At 45.0% G+C, this 18269-nt stretch overlaps 1 protein-coding gene across 1 annotated transcript; it reads left to right on the forward strand.

The window, feature by feature from the left end:
- Positions 1-10725: 10725 nt before the first annotated feature.
- On the forward strand, positions 10726-11842 carry LOC123131471 (uncharacterized). The gene is made up of 2 exons (XM_044551142.1): positions 10726-11384; positions 11468-11842. Exons 1-2 carry the CDS (start codon positions 11274-11276, stop codon positions 11756-11758), a joined length of 402 nt encoding a protein of 133 aa, XP_044407077.1. The 5' UTR covers positions 10726-11273; the 3' UTR covers positions 11759-11842.
- The last annotated feature ends 6427 nt before the right edge of the window (positions 11843-18269 follow it).

Raw genomic sequence — 18269 nt, forward strand, 5'->3', positions numbered from 1 at the left:
CATGTTAAAAAAATAACCAGGATAGAAGGATTAAGGCAAACAATACAACATCAAGGAATTTTGAATGCTGACAGGGACGGATCCACATGAAAGTTGCATTAAATTGGACAGTGCCGAGCGTAGGTTCGAATGAGCTATGGTCCTGAACTTCTTCTCTTGTATTCAGGGGCGCAGACAGGACCAGACCCCCTAGGGCTTGGGCCTGGGGTGTGAGGCCCAAATCTTTCTGCTTATAGTGATTATGGTAGCCACAGTCCTACAGTGCTCGGAGGAAGCCCGGAGCAATCCGGGGCTTGCTGCCGGACGGGCTCCGCAACTGTTTGTATTTTGTACTAATTATTGCTACTACAACATTTACAGCAACAGATCCAGTCATACGCAGCAATGTCAGCTAGCTAGGATTTGATCACTATTGGATTTGTAGATCACTAGCCAGTTTGGAATTACACTATCATTATCAGATAGTTACTGATAGTTTGTACAAATCTTACAGATCATCTACGAATACAACCTAGCTTGGCTCTGCTGTGGGAAGATAACGATGTCAATGCTCCTTCATTATCTTTAGCTTGGACCTGCCCACTTTAGCCAGCCCTTTCTCGCTTGTGATGCCGGTGGCGATCGGTAGGCCAGGTAGCAGAGTAGGAGGAGATTTGCCGACATGGTTCGTGCGTGTGCTTCATGCATGTTGTGTTTTGGAGCTCGGTCCAGTGATCTAGGGGTGGGCGTGGAGGAAGAGATATATTGGTAAATTAGTTATACTACTGCCCTATATTTGTTTTTCATGCCCTGTTCTTCCATGGTCACCTTTGCTGCGATTTCCTGTGTTCATTTGGAGGAGGCGGCTGATTAATAGCTATTCTTCTGGTGGCTTAAAACTGATCTAACTCAGTTTCTTGTATGTACCCATGAGGGTTGTCATGGGCTCCACCTGCATCCTCTTGCCGGCCTTCGATGGGGCACCTCGGCCTCCCATAGAGGACCGGGAGCATGTAGCAGCAGCAGCTTCAACCCATTCCAGACGAGCTGCAGGTCGTAGACAAGGTCCCAGCCGATTTATGCCCTCCTCTCCTTCCTACCCCTTCCTGTCAAGTGCTTGTGTGAAAACAATCTTGATCGAAAATAAATCTGTTCATTTAATGAAGTGCTACTTCACATCATTTTCAACATGGCTAGTTTGTCGTATCTTTACTGTTTTAATAGTTCACTACTGGAATCCATGCATTGTTTTACTAGCATAAGGTTCTATTTCCATCTTCATTGTTTTCACTTCCACTTTTAGTAAGCATTAATTTTTCTTGGAACTAACATGGCAAACTTGTTGAGTTGTTCTTTATTTGTGCTCAGCGTATTAAAATAACAGGTCATTATTTTGTATGTAGTAACTCAAATTATTTCGCTTGATTGCCCATTGTTCATTATTTAGTTTTAACACTACTTACTTGAATTGAAAAAACTCGTGGAGCTTGTTTCTGACTTGGCTCATTATTTCATATGTAGTATATCGATGGTGGTACAACTGATAGGTCTCATTTGAATATTTTTTTCTTGCAGAAAATGATTAATAGAGGAATCATAGACAACTGGGTCAATACCCGTGCTTCCAGCGACATGGCTGTCTCGCCTCTCACATGGTAGTACCACTTTCACTCCATTCCATGTGGGACTTGTTTTACTCGCAAGAATGAGCTTTTAGGGTATCCCAACGCCGATTTCAAAATAGATACACTATTTATCCAATCTTGTCTCTTAAACGTCCGTCCTTGTAATTGTTTTTCCTAAGTCCGCAACACTGAAAATAATAGCATATCAAATCACCCAAGAGTAAAAATATTAAAATGTGACCGTAGTTCAAATGTAAATATTACAATCCAACTAAGTTTTGAGATAAAATAGTTCAAACTTGAATTCAACTCGTACATATGTTTTGGTTGTCCCCTTTAAATGCCGACACATGACGAATCAGATCTTCATTAAGCTTCTCATGAGTTGGTCGATGCTGAATTTGCTGATGCATTCGGACAAACTCTTTAAACATGGCCGGACTCTAACTTCGAAGTTAGATACGATCACCCATATTCTCAATTTCCAGACCTCCGCCGGATCATCACCCTCATCGTCCACGTTCATGTTGTGCATGATCACACAACATGACATCACCTCTCACAAGGTCTCTAGACCCCATTGTTAGCAGGTGCACAAACAACTGTAAATTGGGCTTGGAGCACTCTAAATATCCACTCCACATCCCGCTACTTCTTGTCTTTGGGAAAAGTGAACTCTTTATTGATCAACTGACAAAGGTCGATAAGTTCGTGACTGTTTACCTTGACAACATCCTCATCTTCAGATTCCTACAGATGAATCAAAGCCTTTTCAAATCTTCCACTATGCATCTGTTTAAGGACTTGTTGGTGTCCTAATGTAAGAATGTTAAATCGTTGCTTTTTCCTCTGGTCAGTTGCGTCCTCCAAGACGGATTATCCAAATTGCGATCTAGAGCTATTAGTTGGAAGCAACTCTTGGTCCCAAGTCCAACTTCCTTTTATATGTTGTCAATGGGCCAGATAGTGGGATTCAATGGTAAGTTCATTCACTCAGATGGCAATAGGTGGTTCCACTTTGTGCAACTGGCCCCTCAGCCTGGTCTACAGAAGATAACAACCAACAGGCAGGACTGCAGTCAAGAAGATCATGATATGACATGGGTGGTGGTTTGTCATGACATGATTATCGTTCTCATTCCTTTTGCTTATGAGCTCTACAGCCTTGACGTGTCCACCAAGCCCGCGACAGTGGTGACCATGCAGAATCTGGATGATTGGGCCTCTTTTTTGGGGCGGAAGAAAAGGGCACACCACTTTCGTGTATGAACCCGAAACAATGGGGAGGGAGGAGCAACTTGCCGTACCATGCCGACGGTGACTCTGAGCATTGTACTTTCCATGGTTTGTGTGATGAGCCAGGTCACCTGCCGGACACGCTACCCATCGATCCTAAGGTAGGAAGCACGTCGATGCAACCGCCTTCTTGCATGAGCTTGGAAGCATGGGAATGTTGGAGAAAACCCTTGCATTTTGCCTCCCTCAACGTTGATCATTGGAATTCGCCGCCTGCTTCTTGCACCAGCCTGGGCCTCGACTCGGTCCCTTGGGCTCCACGCTGGGACGACAAGTCGTACCCTATGCAGGATACACCATTCGACCAAGGATACACCATTTGCCATGGCTTCAGCGAAGCCACCCCTAGTTGACGCACATGGGCATCAACTACAAAGTCTCGGCAGGGCGTGCCTCCCTCCTCTATGTTCGTTCTTTTGAGCCTATGTCAACCGTTCACTGTTCACACGAGCGTCAACTAGGAAGTCTCGGCTAGAATACCACTATAGTGATGGATTGACCAATGTAGCGGGGTGACCGAGGTACTGTAATGAACATTTAAAAAAATGGAGCAAATTTTTGATAGATATGACCAATGTTTTTAAGTTTTCAATATTTTTTCAAAAATTGAACATTTTTCCTAAAAAAGGTCAATTCGAGAGAATCAGATTACTTTTCAAATGCGAACAGATTTTGAGATTCAGAACATTTTTCAAAAAATGTTATTAATAATAAGAATTTTCAATATGTTTTGAAAAACGCAAACAACTTTGAATTTCCAATCAGTTTTAAAATTTGCGAACATTTTTTGAAACTTACATATTATAAAAAAATGAAGAAAAGAAAGAAAAATAGGAAAATCCTAGAAAACTGAAGAAAAAACAACCAAAAATAAAAAGCTCGACCTGAGCCAACTGGGACCTTCCGGAAGGTTCCCAATACCAGTAACCATGAATCAGGTGCTTCCAAATGGGCTGGCCCATTTGGCCGCTCAGCTCGATCCCCTCTATGCGAAGCAACGACAACTTACGCAAAACAAGTCAAATAGGGATTGCGTAGGCAAACACAAGTAGTCGATCTCTTCTCCTCATGGCACATGTCAAACAGAGCAACACAAGGAGGACCGTGGCCATCACTTTCCTGGTCCTTACGATGATGTTTGCTTGCACATTGCCACCCAGTCCAGACTCCAGAGTAAGTTGTGTGTGTGTGTCTGGATTTTTTTTCAAAAGTAGCACGTTTTTTATAACAATTTCGGAAACTAGCAGTGTCGATACGTTATTTGCAAAACTAGCAGCCTGTCGGTCAACGGTTGGCCGAAGTGGACCTTTTCGGCCTGCGAAAGCCCGAAGAGACGTCTTCGGTTAAGCCTGGCCGAAGCGTGCGCGAACTGGGCCGAAGACGGGCCTCTTCAGCCAGCCAGCGACCGAAGATGGGCCTCTTCGGCCAGCCAGCGACCGAAGAGGTCTTCGGCTTACCAGTGGCCGAAGAGTAGCGGATAAGGCCCGAGCGGCATCTTCTTTCTCCTCTCGCTGTTCTTCCTCTATCTCTCTCGTTCCTCTCTGTACATCGCCCCCCTCGCTGATCTCTTCGTTTCTCCACCTATTTTCGAATCCAAACCACAGAAACGGTAGATCGTAGCCATCTCCACCGGCCTACGGCCATTTTTTCCCAATGGGATAGCTATTTGTGCGTACAAGTGAGGTTGGGGTGAGGAGGAGAGGCCATGGTGGGCTGAGGAGGAGAGGCCATGGTGGGCTGAGGAGGAGGAGGCGGTTTGGCTGGTGAGGAGGAGGTGCAGCTTCGTGCCGCCGAGGGGGTGGCGTTGGTGGTGTCTGTTGGTGCAAGTTCTTCGTGAGGTGGCCACACGCGTCGAAGGTATAATCACGCGTCACATTTTATTAGTGTTAATTGGTTTGTGTTGGCATTTTAGCGGATAGTTAGTGTAGCCGGTAACAATTTGTTCATTGCGATTAATTAGAAGGTGGCAATGTCTGACAGGTGAAAATGTCTGTATCAGTAAATTTGATTGTTTACTATGGCCCTGGTAATGTTCGATATAATGAGTTGGGGGTTGATCTTAGTGAGTTTAAAAATGGCGTCATGACACTTTCAGACCTGGACAGAGTGGACATTAGACAATTGAAGCACTGGTTGACTACTAGTTTTGGGTTGGATTCTGAAGTATGTTCCATCAGTATTCATGCATTGTGGACCAAATCCTGTAAAAATGTCAAGTGGGAGTTGATGCCGATAGATAGGAGCCAGCATTGGTTGACCCTGTTAAGTCGTTGCCGAGACCGAAGAATCCACCCATATGTCCTAGTGCAGCCAGTGGCGAAGGAGGAGAATATCGTACAACTCCATGTGGGGTATGAACCCGGCCAGGGTAGTCGAGTTGCTAACGAGATTCTTTTATCCGGGTCACAGCCACCGGATGTGGATCCTAGCCAAACCGAGGAGTCAGACTACATGTTGGACAATGTTTGTGGTCATGATACTGGGCCGAATATTCAGTCGATAATATTAGCTGGTTCTGGTGTTGCTGATGGGGATGAGAAAGGCGATGAAATGCAGAGGGTGATGGAGGAAGAGAACGAGGATGGATATGCAGAGGATCTGGATTCTGAAAATTCTGAGGATGAAGTGGAGGTACCGATTCCTTCTGCATGGAATCAGGACATATCCACCGGCCTTACTGTGAACGATGGCCATGAGACTCCATGGCAATATAATCTGAACCAAGTCCAGATAGGGGCTATGTTTGATACAAAGAAAAAATTGAAGTATGCAGTGATAAAGTGGGCTATGTCTACTCAGAGGGTTTTCTGGACAGACAGATCAAACCCAACAAACTATACCGTGAAGTGTGTTGAAACAGGTTGTCCTGCGAAGGTGCACGGGCACGTGCCGAAGTATAACATCCACTGGGTTGTCACGAATGTGGTCCCACATAATTGTGTGAGGAAAAACTTGTTGGTTCGTCATCCAAACCTGACTTCAACTCTCATTGCGCAACTCATGTATACTGAGATAGTGGAGAAAAAAGATATGAAAGCAAAACACATCCAGACAGCAGTGAAGGTCAGATGGAATTATGACATTCGTTATGGAAAGGCTTGGAGGGCTAAGCAGAAGGCTATGGAGGAAAGGTTTGGGACATTCTTTGACTCATATGATAATGTTGTCCGTCTCCTGGATGTACTGAAGGAGAGGAATCCCGGCACTTATGTTAACGTACAACATACAAGGTTGCTGAGTATACCAGGTTTCAAGGTGTTGAAACGAGTATTCTTCTCTTTCGCTATATGCATTGAAGCTTTCCGGCATTGTCCTCCTGTGATATTTGTGGATGGTACATTCCTGACTGGTCAGTACAAAGGGCAAATCCTGACTGCCATTGGTGTGGATCGAAAAAATCAAATCATTCCACTAGCCATGGCATTTGTGGAGGGTGAGAACTTTCTGAGCTGGGTGTGGTTCTTTCGGCAAGTGAAAATTGCCATCGTGAAGGATCGACCAAACGTGTGTGTCATTCATGATAGGCATGCTGGTATATTGAAGGCTGTGAAGACACTAAGGAATCCAACAGTAGACGAACCAACACCTTGGAAGGATTTGCAGAGCCAGTGGTGCATGCGCCATCTTGGGGCTAACTTTTTCTCACAGTTTAAGAACAAGCGGTTGATGAACTTGTTTAAAAAATTATGCAAGCAGAACCAGGAGCGTAAATACCAATTTATTTGGTCAAAACTTGATGAGTTTACTAAGAAGCAGGTCCGTGCCAGGAAGAAAATGGAAAAGGACCAACAACAATTAGCAACACTCATGGCGGAGCTAGAGGAGCCAGTTGGTCTCTGTGACTTGCCAGCAATTGACCCTCCTAATACTAAGAGAAAGAAGGGGAGGGCAATAAAGGATTTTTCAGAGTGGATAGAGAAAGAGCCTCCCGTGAATTGGTCTTTGTTGCATGACACCCATGGAGCTAGGTATGGCCACATGACAACCAACCTTGCAGAGGTGTATAACTTTGTACTCAGAGGGAATAGAGCATTGCCACTCACAGCTATTGTGGAGGCTGTATTCCATGGCACTTTGAGATATTTCAGAGACCGACACAAGTTAGCAAAGAAGCATATTATAGATAATCAGAACACACCTTACTGTAGCCGTGTCATGGAGTATATGGCAGAGAAGATAGAGAAAGCAAAGAAGCACACTGTGAGACTCGTAGGTAATCAGGAAAGGAGGTATGAGGTTCAGCTACCTACCGATGGTTTTGGTTCTGCGAATGAGGTGAAGACGCATGAGGTAAAAATTGGAATGGAATTTTATCCAACGTGTGAGTGTACATGCAACAAACCAAAGTTGTTGCACCTGCCTTGCTCACATGTGTTGGCTGCCTATGACGAACCAACACCTTGGAAGGATTTGCAGAGCCGGTGGTGCATGCGCCATCTTGGGGCTAACTTTTTCTCACAGTTTAAGAACAAGCGGTTGATGAACTTGTTAGCAGCTACGTATAGAGGCTTGTGCAAAGGTTGCTTGTTGAAGTCTAGAAAGTCAGGTCTGGTTGGATGTCCATTATTATTGCAGTTCTGGTCTTACGAGAGATTCCCTATTGAACAACCCTATGTCTCCATTGACACACCGTTTGGGTTGGAGGACATGGCAGGGGCTTACGTGCCTGCTATCGGCGACTTGCCTACTATGGGATCTGTTTGGGTACGGAGAGAGGTAGTTTTAAATTATGTAATTCTTTCGATTATTTTTGCCGTGCAATAGTATTACTAATGTAAATTTGTTGTCATGTACAGAGACAGTTTGCACATACCCAGGTGAAGGGCTGCTACCCGTCCTTCACGGTGCAGTTTGATAGTTTGGTCTATGCCAAGAGCCTACAATTCCAGATATTCCACGGATACCAGACCACGTTCACAAGTAAGTAATAATATTAAAGTTGTCAGCACTACATTCAGAATATATCTAACCATGCAACGCGCATGTCAATCTGATTAATCTGTCAATCTCATGTACAGTCGCGTAGGAGGAAACAAGTCCATGGCTGTTTGGCTTCAGAGCATAAGCCCTTACGTTCAAGAATGGACTACGACACCGACAAATATCTGGAATGAGGTTCGGCCCTTTTACTGGGACAAGTTTGGGTTGTATTTACAAACTTACCGGCATACAACAAGGATCTACTTGGTTCCATCAGCTGCTCCTGATCAGATTGAAGCCCCTCTCACCAGCGATATATACCCAACTACCTCTGTTGTGGGAACGAGACACCACGCGGTACGTGTCATGCTTCTCATATGTGTAGTTCTATCATAACCTTATCATATACAATGGGTTAACTCTTCATGTGCAGAGTGACTTGACAGTCCAGGCGCGAGAGGAGGTTTCCGCTTTAATGCGGCAGGTTGAGAGGGGGGATACTATCCCACAGCCAGAGCACCTCTCATGGTTGAGGCGTATGGATGAGAAGTTAAGAGGGATTTACGCATCACTTACATGTAGGTGATCTACGGATGTTGTCGTTCCTCGTCCCGCACATCGGCCCCCACGTCCCTCTGTCCATCGTTCAGAACCACGACACTCTGTGCAGCGTTCAGAACCACGATACTCCGTGCAGCAACCACGCCTCTCTGTGCATCAGCCATCTCCTTCACAACCAGGGAGCTCTTCCTGGAATCAGCCATCGCCTTCTCAACCAGGGACCTCTTCCCGGTCTCATCAAATGGAACTAGGTAACACTACTTTGTACATTCTTTTCAACATTGTAGGTTCGCAAATTAATTTTACCCGTTTTACTATATTGCGGTAGGCAACCAGTCGCAACAGTTCATGCATTCAGTGCAATCACCGATACTTAGTGGTGCTGGATGTGGATTAGAGGGCTATGGAGATGACGATGACCAAGCTGAAAACACTTATGACTTCTTGCACACGGTGTTTCACACTCCACCACCACCACTGTCGCAGGAGACACAGACAGTGACAGACGAGGTTATCTATGGTCGTGGTTTTCGTGAGCATCGTCCACCGCCTTAGAGCTTATCGCCTTCCGGTCCTCGCCCGAGGAAGACCCAGATTCGTCGTCGACCCCCACAGTGATATGAGTATCTATGTATGAGTCATTCTCTATGTTAGTTTCAGACTATTCGCATATGTGAGTCAGTATTTATGTATAAGACATGCTTCATGTATGTGTTACTATTGCACTTGCTTCTATCTGATCAGGAGACATGTATCGTTTTATGTATGCGAGAGACATATTACTATTAATTCGCATTGTTATTCCAGTTACATTTTCAAAGAGACTACAACCGATAATTAAGATACAAGCACATCTGAATTAAACGGTGCGGTTGAACTTAATAAATACAACTTACATACTACAAAATGAAATTAACGTAGAACATAATGCCCTACTTGTTGAGGTACAACTGGAATACAGCTTACATACTACATGAAGTCATCATCGTCATCCTCTGTTGATGCAGAACTCTTGCCCTTCGACGATGCAGAACTCTTGCCCTTCGTGGATGCAGAACTCTTGCCCTTCGACGATGCAGAACTCTTGCCCTTCAACGATGCGGAACCCGGGAGCGGCGGCATGAAGATATCATCTTCGTCCTCGCTCTCCTCAGTCCATAAAAATGGATGCTTTTCTAAAGTCCTTCTAAAAGTTTCACTCTTCGGCCCCACTACCTTCTTCCACCTTTCATTCAACCTAAGAAGTTCTTTACGTACCTCCTCATAAGTCCTTTCAGGCCACCCAGCCCTACGTAATTGGTGAGCCAACTCATTCATTATGGTGTCACTACCGGTGAGTTCTTCCCATGGAACTATCCTATTGTCCATCCTGAAATCGGTAGCTAGCCTCAGAAGAGTGCTGCTCATCTCAGGGTGAAAACTACGATCGAAAGGATAATGGGACATCTCGACTACACTGGACTGCTTATTCACCTCCGGGTCAAGGGGGGTTTATAGGTATAGAGGAGAGAAAATGGCGGGAAAGAACGACTGGGGTATGGAGGGAAAGAGTTGGCGGGAACATATGGCGGAAAAGGGATGGCGGGAAACGGGTGGCGGGAACATATGGCGGGAAAGGGTTGGCGGGAAACGGGTGGCGTGAACATATGGCGGGAAAGGGTTGGCGGGAACATATGAAGGGGAAAGAGTTGGCGGGAAAATATTTACGGAAAGGGCTATGCAATTTTTTTTCATTGCAAAATGGTTACACAACATTCGTAAGTCATAATAAAAAAACCCTTTTCGACCTACGGTAAGCAGAAGAGCGCGACCATGCAACTTCGGTCAACCATTCACGCGAAAAGGTGGGGCCCGGGGACTCTTCGGCCTACGGTTGACCAAAGAGTGCTCTTCGGCCTATGGGAAGCTGAAGAGTCCTTTTCGGCCTAGTTGGGGCACACTTCGGCCAACGGGAGGCAGAAGTGCCCTCTTCAGTCAACGGCTGGCCGAAGAGCCACTCTTCGGCCAATGGGAGACCGACGGGGTGCTAGTTTTGCAAATAACTTGTTAGCACTGCTAATTTCCGAAATTGCTGTAAAAAACATGCTAGTTTTGAAAAAAAAATCGTGTGTCTGTGTCTGTGTGTGTGTGTGGAACTTGTCTGATTGCGTAGCTAACGGTATGATGGTATATCGCCTGCAGTTGTGGACGGAAAATTTGCAAGGGTGCACCACAAACTGATTGCAAGGATGAATGCATGCGACTAATCGGGCACAAACGTCGCTGGGACTGGACTTGCAGAGAGGTTAATAGGTGTTGCTGCACAAGAAAACACTAGGGGCAGATGAAAGGGCGGAAGCCGATAGAGCGGATCCTCCACGCCGGGCGAGGCGGCGGCACCGCCAGAGAATACGTCCGCAGCAGCCCATCCGGCACCGCATCGCCGTCTCCTTCCCCATCCGCAAGGCAAGGCCTCTCCTCTGCCTCTGCGCTGAACCCTAGTTTCACTGAATAAGTCCATCTTTATACGGCTGGATGCCCTACGAACCCCATTGTTTCTTGGTTTGGTTCGGCCCATCTCTTAATTAATTCCCATAAGGAAAACGTTTATAATCATCCGACTTATCTCTCTCTGTTTTAAGCCTCCTTCTCTATGCGCCACGTGTGTGCGTCAGGCTGCGACTGCCCACCGCTTCGCCCCAACCTTATCTTATCTCTAACGCAGCTCCTCCACTCGTTTCTTCTTCTTTCTTCCTTTTACATGCCATCGCCAAGAGATTAGTCATGGCGAGCAGCCGAGCATCACCACAACAGCTAGGAAAACGGAAGAGTTAGACACCGGCCGTCGGCACCAACAGCCGGAGCTCCTCCGTTGCATCGCTCGAGGTGGCATAGCGCACATGGAGGGGAGCCATGGTAAGGACCACCACAACAAGGGGAAACCGGGAGGTGATGCCGGTGATACAAATGGCGCTCGTCGATGAACGCCAGTGCTGCAATGCACCAACGCGTCCATGGCCGCCGGTATGCAACGCAACTTGTCCACGGCCATTATGGTGTGTTACAACCTCGTCCGTGATGCAATGCAACCTCGTGTGCCGTTGCAGTACTCGAGCGCCGGTGGCGGAGCTGCAATGGAGCGCTCGACACCGGCGGCGGAGCTACAATGGAGCTGCTCGGCTCAGGCGGCGGAGCTCCAATGGAGCGCTCGGCGTAGGCGGCGGAGCTCCAATGGAGCGCTCGACGCCGGCGGCAGAGCTGCAATGGAGCCGCTCGGCGCAGGCAGCGGAGCTGCAATGGAGCCGCTCGGCGTAGGCGGCGGAGCTTCAATGGAGCGCTCGACGCCGGCGATGGAGCTGCAATGGAGCAGCTCGGCGCAGGTGGCGGAGCTGCAATGAAGCTGCAAGTCGTCGGCTACGGAGCTGCAATGGAGCGCTCGTTGATGTTGGGGAACGTAGTAATTTCAAAAAAATTCCTACGCACACGCAAGATCATGGTGATGCATAGCAACGAGAGGGGAGAGTGTTGTCTACATACCAACGCAGACCGACTGCGGAAGCGATCACACAACGTAGAGGAAGTAGTCGTACGTCTTCTTCCCGATCCGACCGATCCAAGCACCGTTACTCCGGCACCTCCGAGTTCTTAGCACACGTACAGCTCGATGACGATCCCCGGGCTCCGATCCAGCAAAGCTTCGGGGAGGGGTTCCTTCAGCACGACGGCGTGGTGACGATCTTGATGTTCTACCGACGCAGGGCTTCGCCTAAGCACTACAACGATATGATCGAGGTGGAATTTGGTGGCAAGGGGCACCGCACACGGCCAAGGAACGATCACCAAGGATCAACTTGTGTGTCTATGGGGTGCCCCCTGCCCCCGTATATAAAGGAGCAAGGGAGGAGGGGCGGCCGGCCTAGGAGTTGGCGCGCCAAGGGGAGTCCTACTCCCACCGGGAGTAGGACTCCTTCTTTCCTAGTCCAACTAGGAGAAGGGGGGAAGGAGGGAAGTGGAGAAGGAAGGGAGAGGTGGGCCGCGCCCCAAATCCCTTGTCCAATTCGGACTGGACTTGGGAGGGGCGCGCGCCACCTCCTGGCTCCTTCCCACTAAAGCCCATTAAGGCCCAATACTCTTCCCTGCATTCCCGTAACTCCCCGGTACCTCCGAAAATACCCGAATCACTCGGAACCTTTCCGATGTCCGAATATAGTCGTCCAATATATCGATCTTTACGTCTCGACCATTTCGAGACTCCTCGTCATGTCCCCGATCTCATCCGGAACTCCGAACTCCTTTGGTACATCAAAACTCATAAACTCATAATATAACTGTCATCGAAACCTTAAGCGTGCGGACCCTACGGTTAGAGAACAATGTAGACATGACCGAGACACTTCTCCGGTCAATAACCAATAGCGGGACCTGGATGCCCATATTGGCTCCTACATATTCTACGAAGATCTTTATCGGTCAGACCGCATAACAACATACGTTGTTCCCTTTGTTATCGGTATGTTACTTGCCCGAGATTCGATCGTCGGTATCCAATACCTAGTTCAATCTCGTTACCGGCAAGTCTCTTTACTCGTTCCGTAATACATCATCCCGCAACTAACTTATTAGTTGCAATGCTTGCAAGGCTTAAGTGATGTGCATTACCGAGAGGGCCTAGAGATACCTCTCCGACAATCGGAGTGACAAATCCTATTCTCGAAATACGCCAACCCAACATCTACCTTTGGAGACACCTATAATGCTCCTTTATAATCACCCAGTTACGTTGTGACGTTTGGTAGCACCCAAAGTGTTCCTCCGGCAAACGGGAGTTGCATAATCTCATAGTCATAGGAACATGTATAAGTCATGAAGAAAGCAATAGCAACATACTAAACGATCGGGTGCTAAGCTAATGGAATGGGTCATGTCAATCAGATCATTCAACTAATGATGTGACCTTGTTAATCAAATAACAACTCTTTTGTCCATGGTTAGGAAACATAACCATCTTTGATTAACGAGCTAGTCAAGTAGAGGCATACTAGTGACACTCTGTTTGTCTATGTATTCACACATGTATTATGTTTCCGGTTAATACAATTCTAGCATGAATAATAAACATTTATCATGATATAAGAAAATAAATAATAACTTTATTATTGCCTCTAGGGCATATTTCCTTCAGTCTCCCACTTGCACTAGAGTCAATAATCTAGTTCACATCGCCATGTGATTTAACAGCAATAGTTCACATCACCATGTGATTAACACCCATAGTTCACATCGTCATGTGACCAACACTCAAAGGGTTTACTAGAGTCAGTAATCTAGTTCACATATCTATGTGATTAACACCCAAAGAATACTAAGGTGTAATGATGTTTTGCTTGTGAGATAATTTTAGTCAACGGGTCTGTCACATTCAGATCCGTAAGTATTTTGCAAGTTCTATGTCTACAATGCTCTACATGGAGCTAGTCTAGCTAATTTCTCCCACTTTCAATATGTATCCAGATTGAGACTTTAGATTCATCTGGATCAGTGTCAAAAACTTGCATCGACGTAACCCTTTACGACGAACCTTTTTGTCACGTCCATAATCGAGAAACATATCCTTATTTCACTAAGGATAATTCTGACCGCTGTCTAGTGATCTACTCCTAGATCACTATTGTACTCCCTTGCCAAATCAATGCAGGGTATACAATAGATCTGGTATACAGCATGACATACTTTATAGAACCTATGGCCAAGGCATAGGGAATGACTTTCATTCTCTTTCTATCTTCTGCCGTGGTCGGGCTTTGAGTCTTACTCAACTTCACACCTTGTAATACAGGCAAGAACTCTTTCTTTGACTACTCCATTTTGAACTACTTCAAAATCTTGTCAAGGTATGTACTTATTGAAAAAACTTATCAAGCGTCTTGATCTATCTCTATAGATCTTGAAGCTCAATATGTAAGCAGCTTCACCGAGGTCTTTCATTGAAAAACTCTTATTCAAGTATCCCTTTATGCTATCCAGAAATTCTATATCATTTCCAATCAGCAATATGTCATCCACATATAATATCAGAAATGCTACAGAGCTCCCACTCACTTTCTTGTAAATACAGGCTTCACCGAAAGTCTGTATAAAACCAAATGCTTTGATCACACTATCAAAGTGTTTATTCCAACTCCGAGATGCTTGCACCAGTCCATAAATGGATCGCTGGAGCTTGCACATTTTGTTAGCTCCCTTTGGATCGACAAAACCTTCCGGTTGCATCATATACAACTCTTCTTCCAGACATCCATTCAGGAATGCAGTTTTGACATCCATCTGCCATATTTCATAATCATAAAACGCGGCAATTGCTAACATGATTCGGACAGACTTAAGCATCGCTACGGGTGAGAAGGTCTCACCGTAGTCAACCCCTTGAACTTGTCGAAAACCTTTTGCAACAAGTCGAGCTTTATAGACAGTAATATTACTATCAGCGTCAGTCTTTTTCTTGAAGATCCATTTATTCTCAATTGTTTGCCGATCATCGGGCAAGTCAACCAAAGTCCATACTTTGTTCTCATACATGGATCCCATCTCAGATTTCATGGCTTCAAGCCACTTTGCGGAATCTGGGCTCACCATCGCTTCTTCATAGTTCGTAGGTTCATCATGATCTAGTAGCATGACTTCCAGAATTGGATTACCGTACCACTCTGGTGCGGATCTCACTCTGGTTGATCTACGAGGTTCAGTAGTATCTTGTCCTGAAGTTTCATGATCATCATCATTAGCTTCCTCACTAATTGGTATAGGTGTCGCAGAAATAGTTTTCTGTGATGTACTATTTTCCAATAAGGGAGCAGGTACAGTTACCTCGTCAAGTTCTACTTTCCTCCCACTCACTTCTTTCGAGAGAAACTCCTTCTCTAGAAAGGATCCATTATAAGCAACGAATGTCTTGCCTTAGGATCTGTGATAGAAGGTGTACCCAACAGTCTCCTTTGGGTATCCTATGAAGACATATTTCTCCGATTTGGGTTTGAGCTTATCAGGATGAAACTTTTTCTCATAAGCATCGCAACCCCAAACTTTAAGAAACGACAACTTTGGTTTCTTGCCAAACCATAGTTCATAAGGCGTCGTCTCGACGGATATAGATGGTGCCCCTTTTTTAACGTGAATGCAGCTGCCTCTAATGTATAACCCCAAAACGATAGTGGTAGATCGGTAAGAGACATCATAGATCGCACTATATCTAATAAAGCACGGTTATGACGTTCGGACACACCATTATGCTGTGGTGTTCCAGGTGGCGTGAGTAGTGAAACTATTTCACATTGTTTTAACTGAAGACCAAACTCGTAACTCAAATACTCTTTTCCACGATCAGATCGTAGAAACTTTATTTTCTTGTTACGATGATTTTCCACTTCACTCCGAAATTATATGAACTTTTCAAATGTATCAGACTTCTATTTCATTAAGTAGATATACCCATATCTGCTCAAATCATCTGTGAAGGTCAGAAAATAATGATACCCGCTGCAAGCCTTAAATATTCATCGGACCACATACATCAGTATGTATGATTTCCAACAAATCTGTTGCTTGCTCCATTGTTCCGGAGAACGGCGTTTTAGTCATCTTGCCCAAAAGGCATGGTTCGCAAGCATCAAGTGATTCATAATCAAGTGATTCTGAAAGCCTATCAGCATGGAGTTTCTTCATGTGCTTTATACCAATATGACCTAAACGGCAGTGCCACAAATAAGTTGCACTATCATTATTAACTTTGCATCTTTTGGTTTCAATATTATGAATATGTGTATCACTACGATCGAGATCCAACGAACTTGTTTCATTGTGTGTATGGCCATCGAAGGTTTTATTCATTTAAACAGAACAACAATTATTCTCTGACTTTAATGAATAACCGTATTGCAATAAACATGATCAAATCATATTCATGCTCAACGCAAAAACCAAATAACACTTATTTAAGTTCAACACTAATCCCGAAAGTATAGGGGAGTGTGCGATGATGATCATATCAATCTTGGAACTACTTCCAACACACATCGTCACTTCACCCTTAACTAGTCTCTATTTATTCTGCAACTCCTGTTTCGAGTTACTACTCTTAGCAACTGAACCAATATCAAATACTGAGGGGTTTCTATAAACACTAGTAAAGCACACATCAATAACATGTATATCAAATATCCTTTTGTTCACTTTGCCATCTTTCTTATCCGCCAAATACTTGGGGCAGTTCTGCTTCCAGTGACCAGTCCCTTTGCAGTAGAAGCACTTAGTCTCAGGCTTAGGATCAGACTTGGGCTTCTTCACTTGAGCAGCAACTTGCTTGCCGTTCTTCTTGAAGTTCCCCTTCTTCCCTTTGCCCTTTTCTTGAAACTAGTGGTCTTGTCAACCATCAACACTTGATGTTTTTCTTGATTTCTACATTCGTTGATTTCAGCATCACGAAGAGCTTGGGAGTTGTTTCCGTTATCCCTTGCATATTATAGTTCATCACGAAGTTCTACTAACTTGGTGATGGTGACTAGAGAATTCTGTCAATCACTATCTTATCTGGAAGATTAACTCCCACTTGATTCAGGCGATTGTAGTACCCAGACAATCTGAGCACATGCTCACTAGTTGAGCGATTCTCCTCCATCTTTTAGCTATAGAACTTGTTGGAGACTTCATATCTCTCAACTCGGGTATTTGCTTGAAATATTAACTTCAACTCCTGGAACATCTCATATGGTCCATGACGTTCAAAACGTCTTTGAAGTCCTGATTCTAAGCCATTAAGCATGGTGCACTAAACTATCAAGTAGTCATCATATTGAGCTAGCCAAACGTTCATAACGTCTGCATCTGCTCCTGCAATAGGTCTGTCACCTAGCGGTGCATCAAGGACATAATTCTTCTGTGCAGCAATGAGGATAAACCTCAGATCACGGATCCAATCCGCATCATTGCTACTAACATCTTTCAACACAATTTTCTCTAGGAACATATCAAAAATAAACACAGGGAAGCAACAACGCGAGCTATTGATCTACAACATAATTTGCAAAATACTACCAGGACTAAGTTCATGATAAATTTAAGTTCAATTTAATCATATTACTTAAGAACTCCCACTTAGATAGACATCCCTCTAATCCTCTAAGTGATCACGTGATCCAAATCAACTAAACCATGTCCGATCATCACATGAGATGGAGTAGTTTCATTGGTGAACATCACTATGTTGATCATATCTACTATATGATTCACGCTCGACCTTTCGGTCTCCGTGTTCTGAGGCCATATCTGTATATGCTTGGCTCGTCAAGTATAACCTGAGTATTCCGCGTGTGCCACTGTTTTGCACCCGTTGTATTTGAACGTAGAGCCTATCACACCCGATCATCACGTGGTGTCTCAGCACGAAGAACTTTCGCAACGGTGCATACTCAGGGAGAACACTTCTTGATAATTTAGTGAGAGTTCATCTTATAATGCTACCGTCAATCAAAGCAAGATAAGATGCATAAAAAGATAAACATCACATGCAATCAATATAAGTGATATGATATGGCCATCATCATCTTGTGCTTGTGATCTCCATCTCCGAAGCACCGTCATGATCACCATCGTCACCGGCGCGACACCTTGATCTCCATCGTAGCATCGTTGTCATCTCGCTAATCTTATGCTTCCACGACTATCACTACCGCTTAGTAATAAAGTAAAGCATTACATCGCGATTGCATTGCATACAATAAAGCGACAACCATATGGCTCCTGCCAGTTGCCGATAACTCGGTTACAAAACATGATCATCTCATACAATAAAATTTAGCATCATGCCTTGACCATATCACATCACAACATGCCCTGCAAAAACAAGTTAGACGTCCT

The sequence above is a fragment of the Triticum aestivum genome, chromosome 6A, assembly GCF_018294505.1.
Source record: "Triticum aestivum cultivar Chinese Spring chromosome 6A, IWGSC CS RefSeq v2.1, whole genome shotgun sequence".
In the NCBI taxonomy this organism is placed as follows: Eukaryota; Viridiplantae; Streptophyta; class Magnoliopsida; order Poales; family Poaceae; genus Triticum; species Triticum aestivum.

Coding starts and splice junctions, on each gene's coding strand:
- LOC123131471 (XM_044551142.1), top strand. CDS start 11,274: ATGGTAAGGACCACCACAACAAGGGGAAACCGGGAGGTGATGCCGGTG. Junction 11,385..11,467: donor CAACGCGTCCATGGCCGCCG/GTATGCAACGCA, acceptor GTGCCGTTGCAG/TACTCGAGCGCCGGTGGCGG.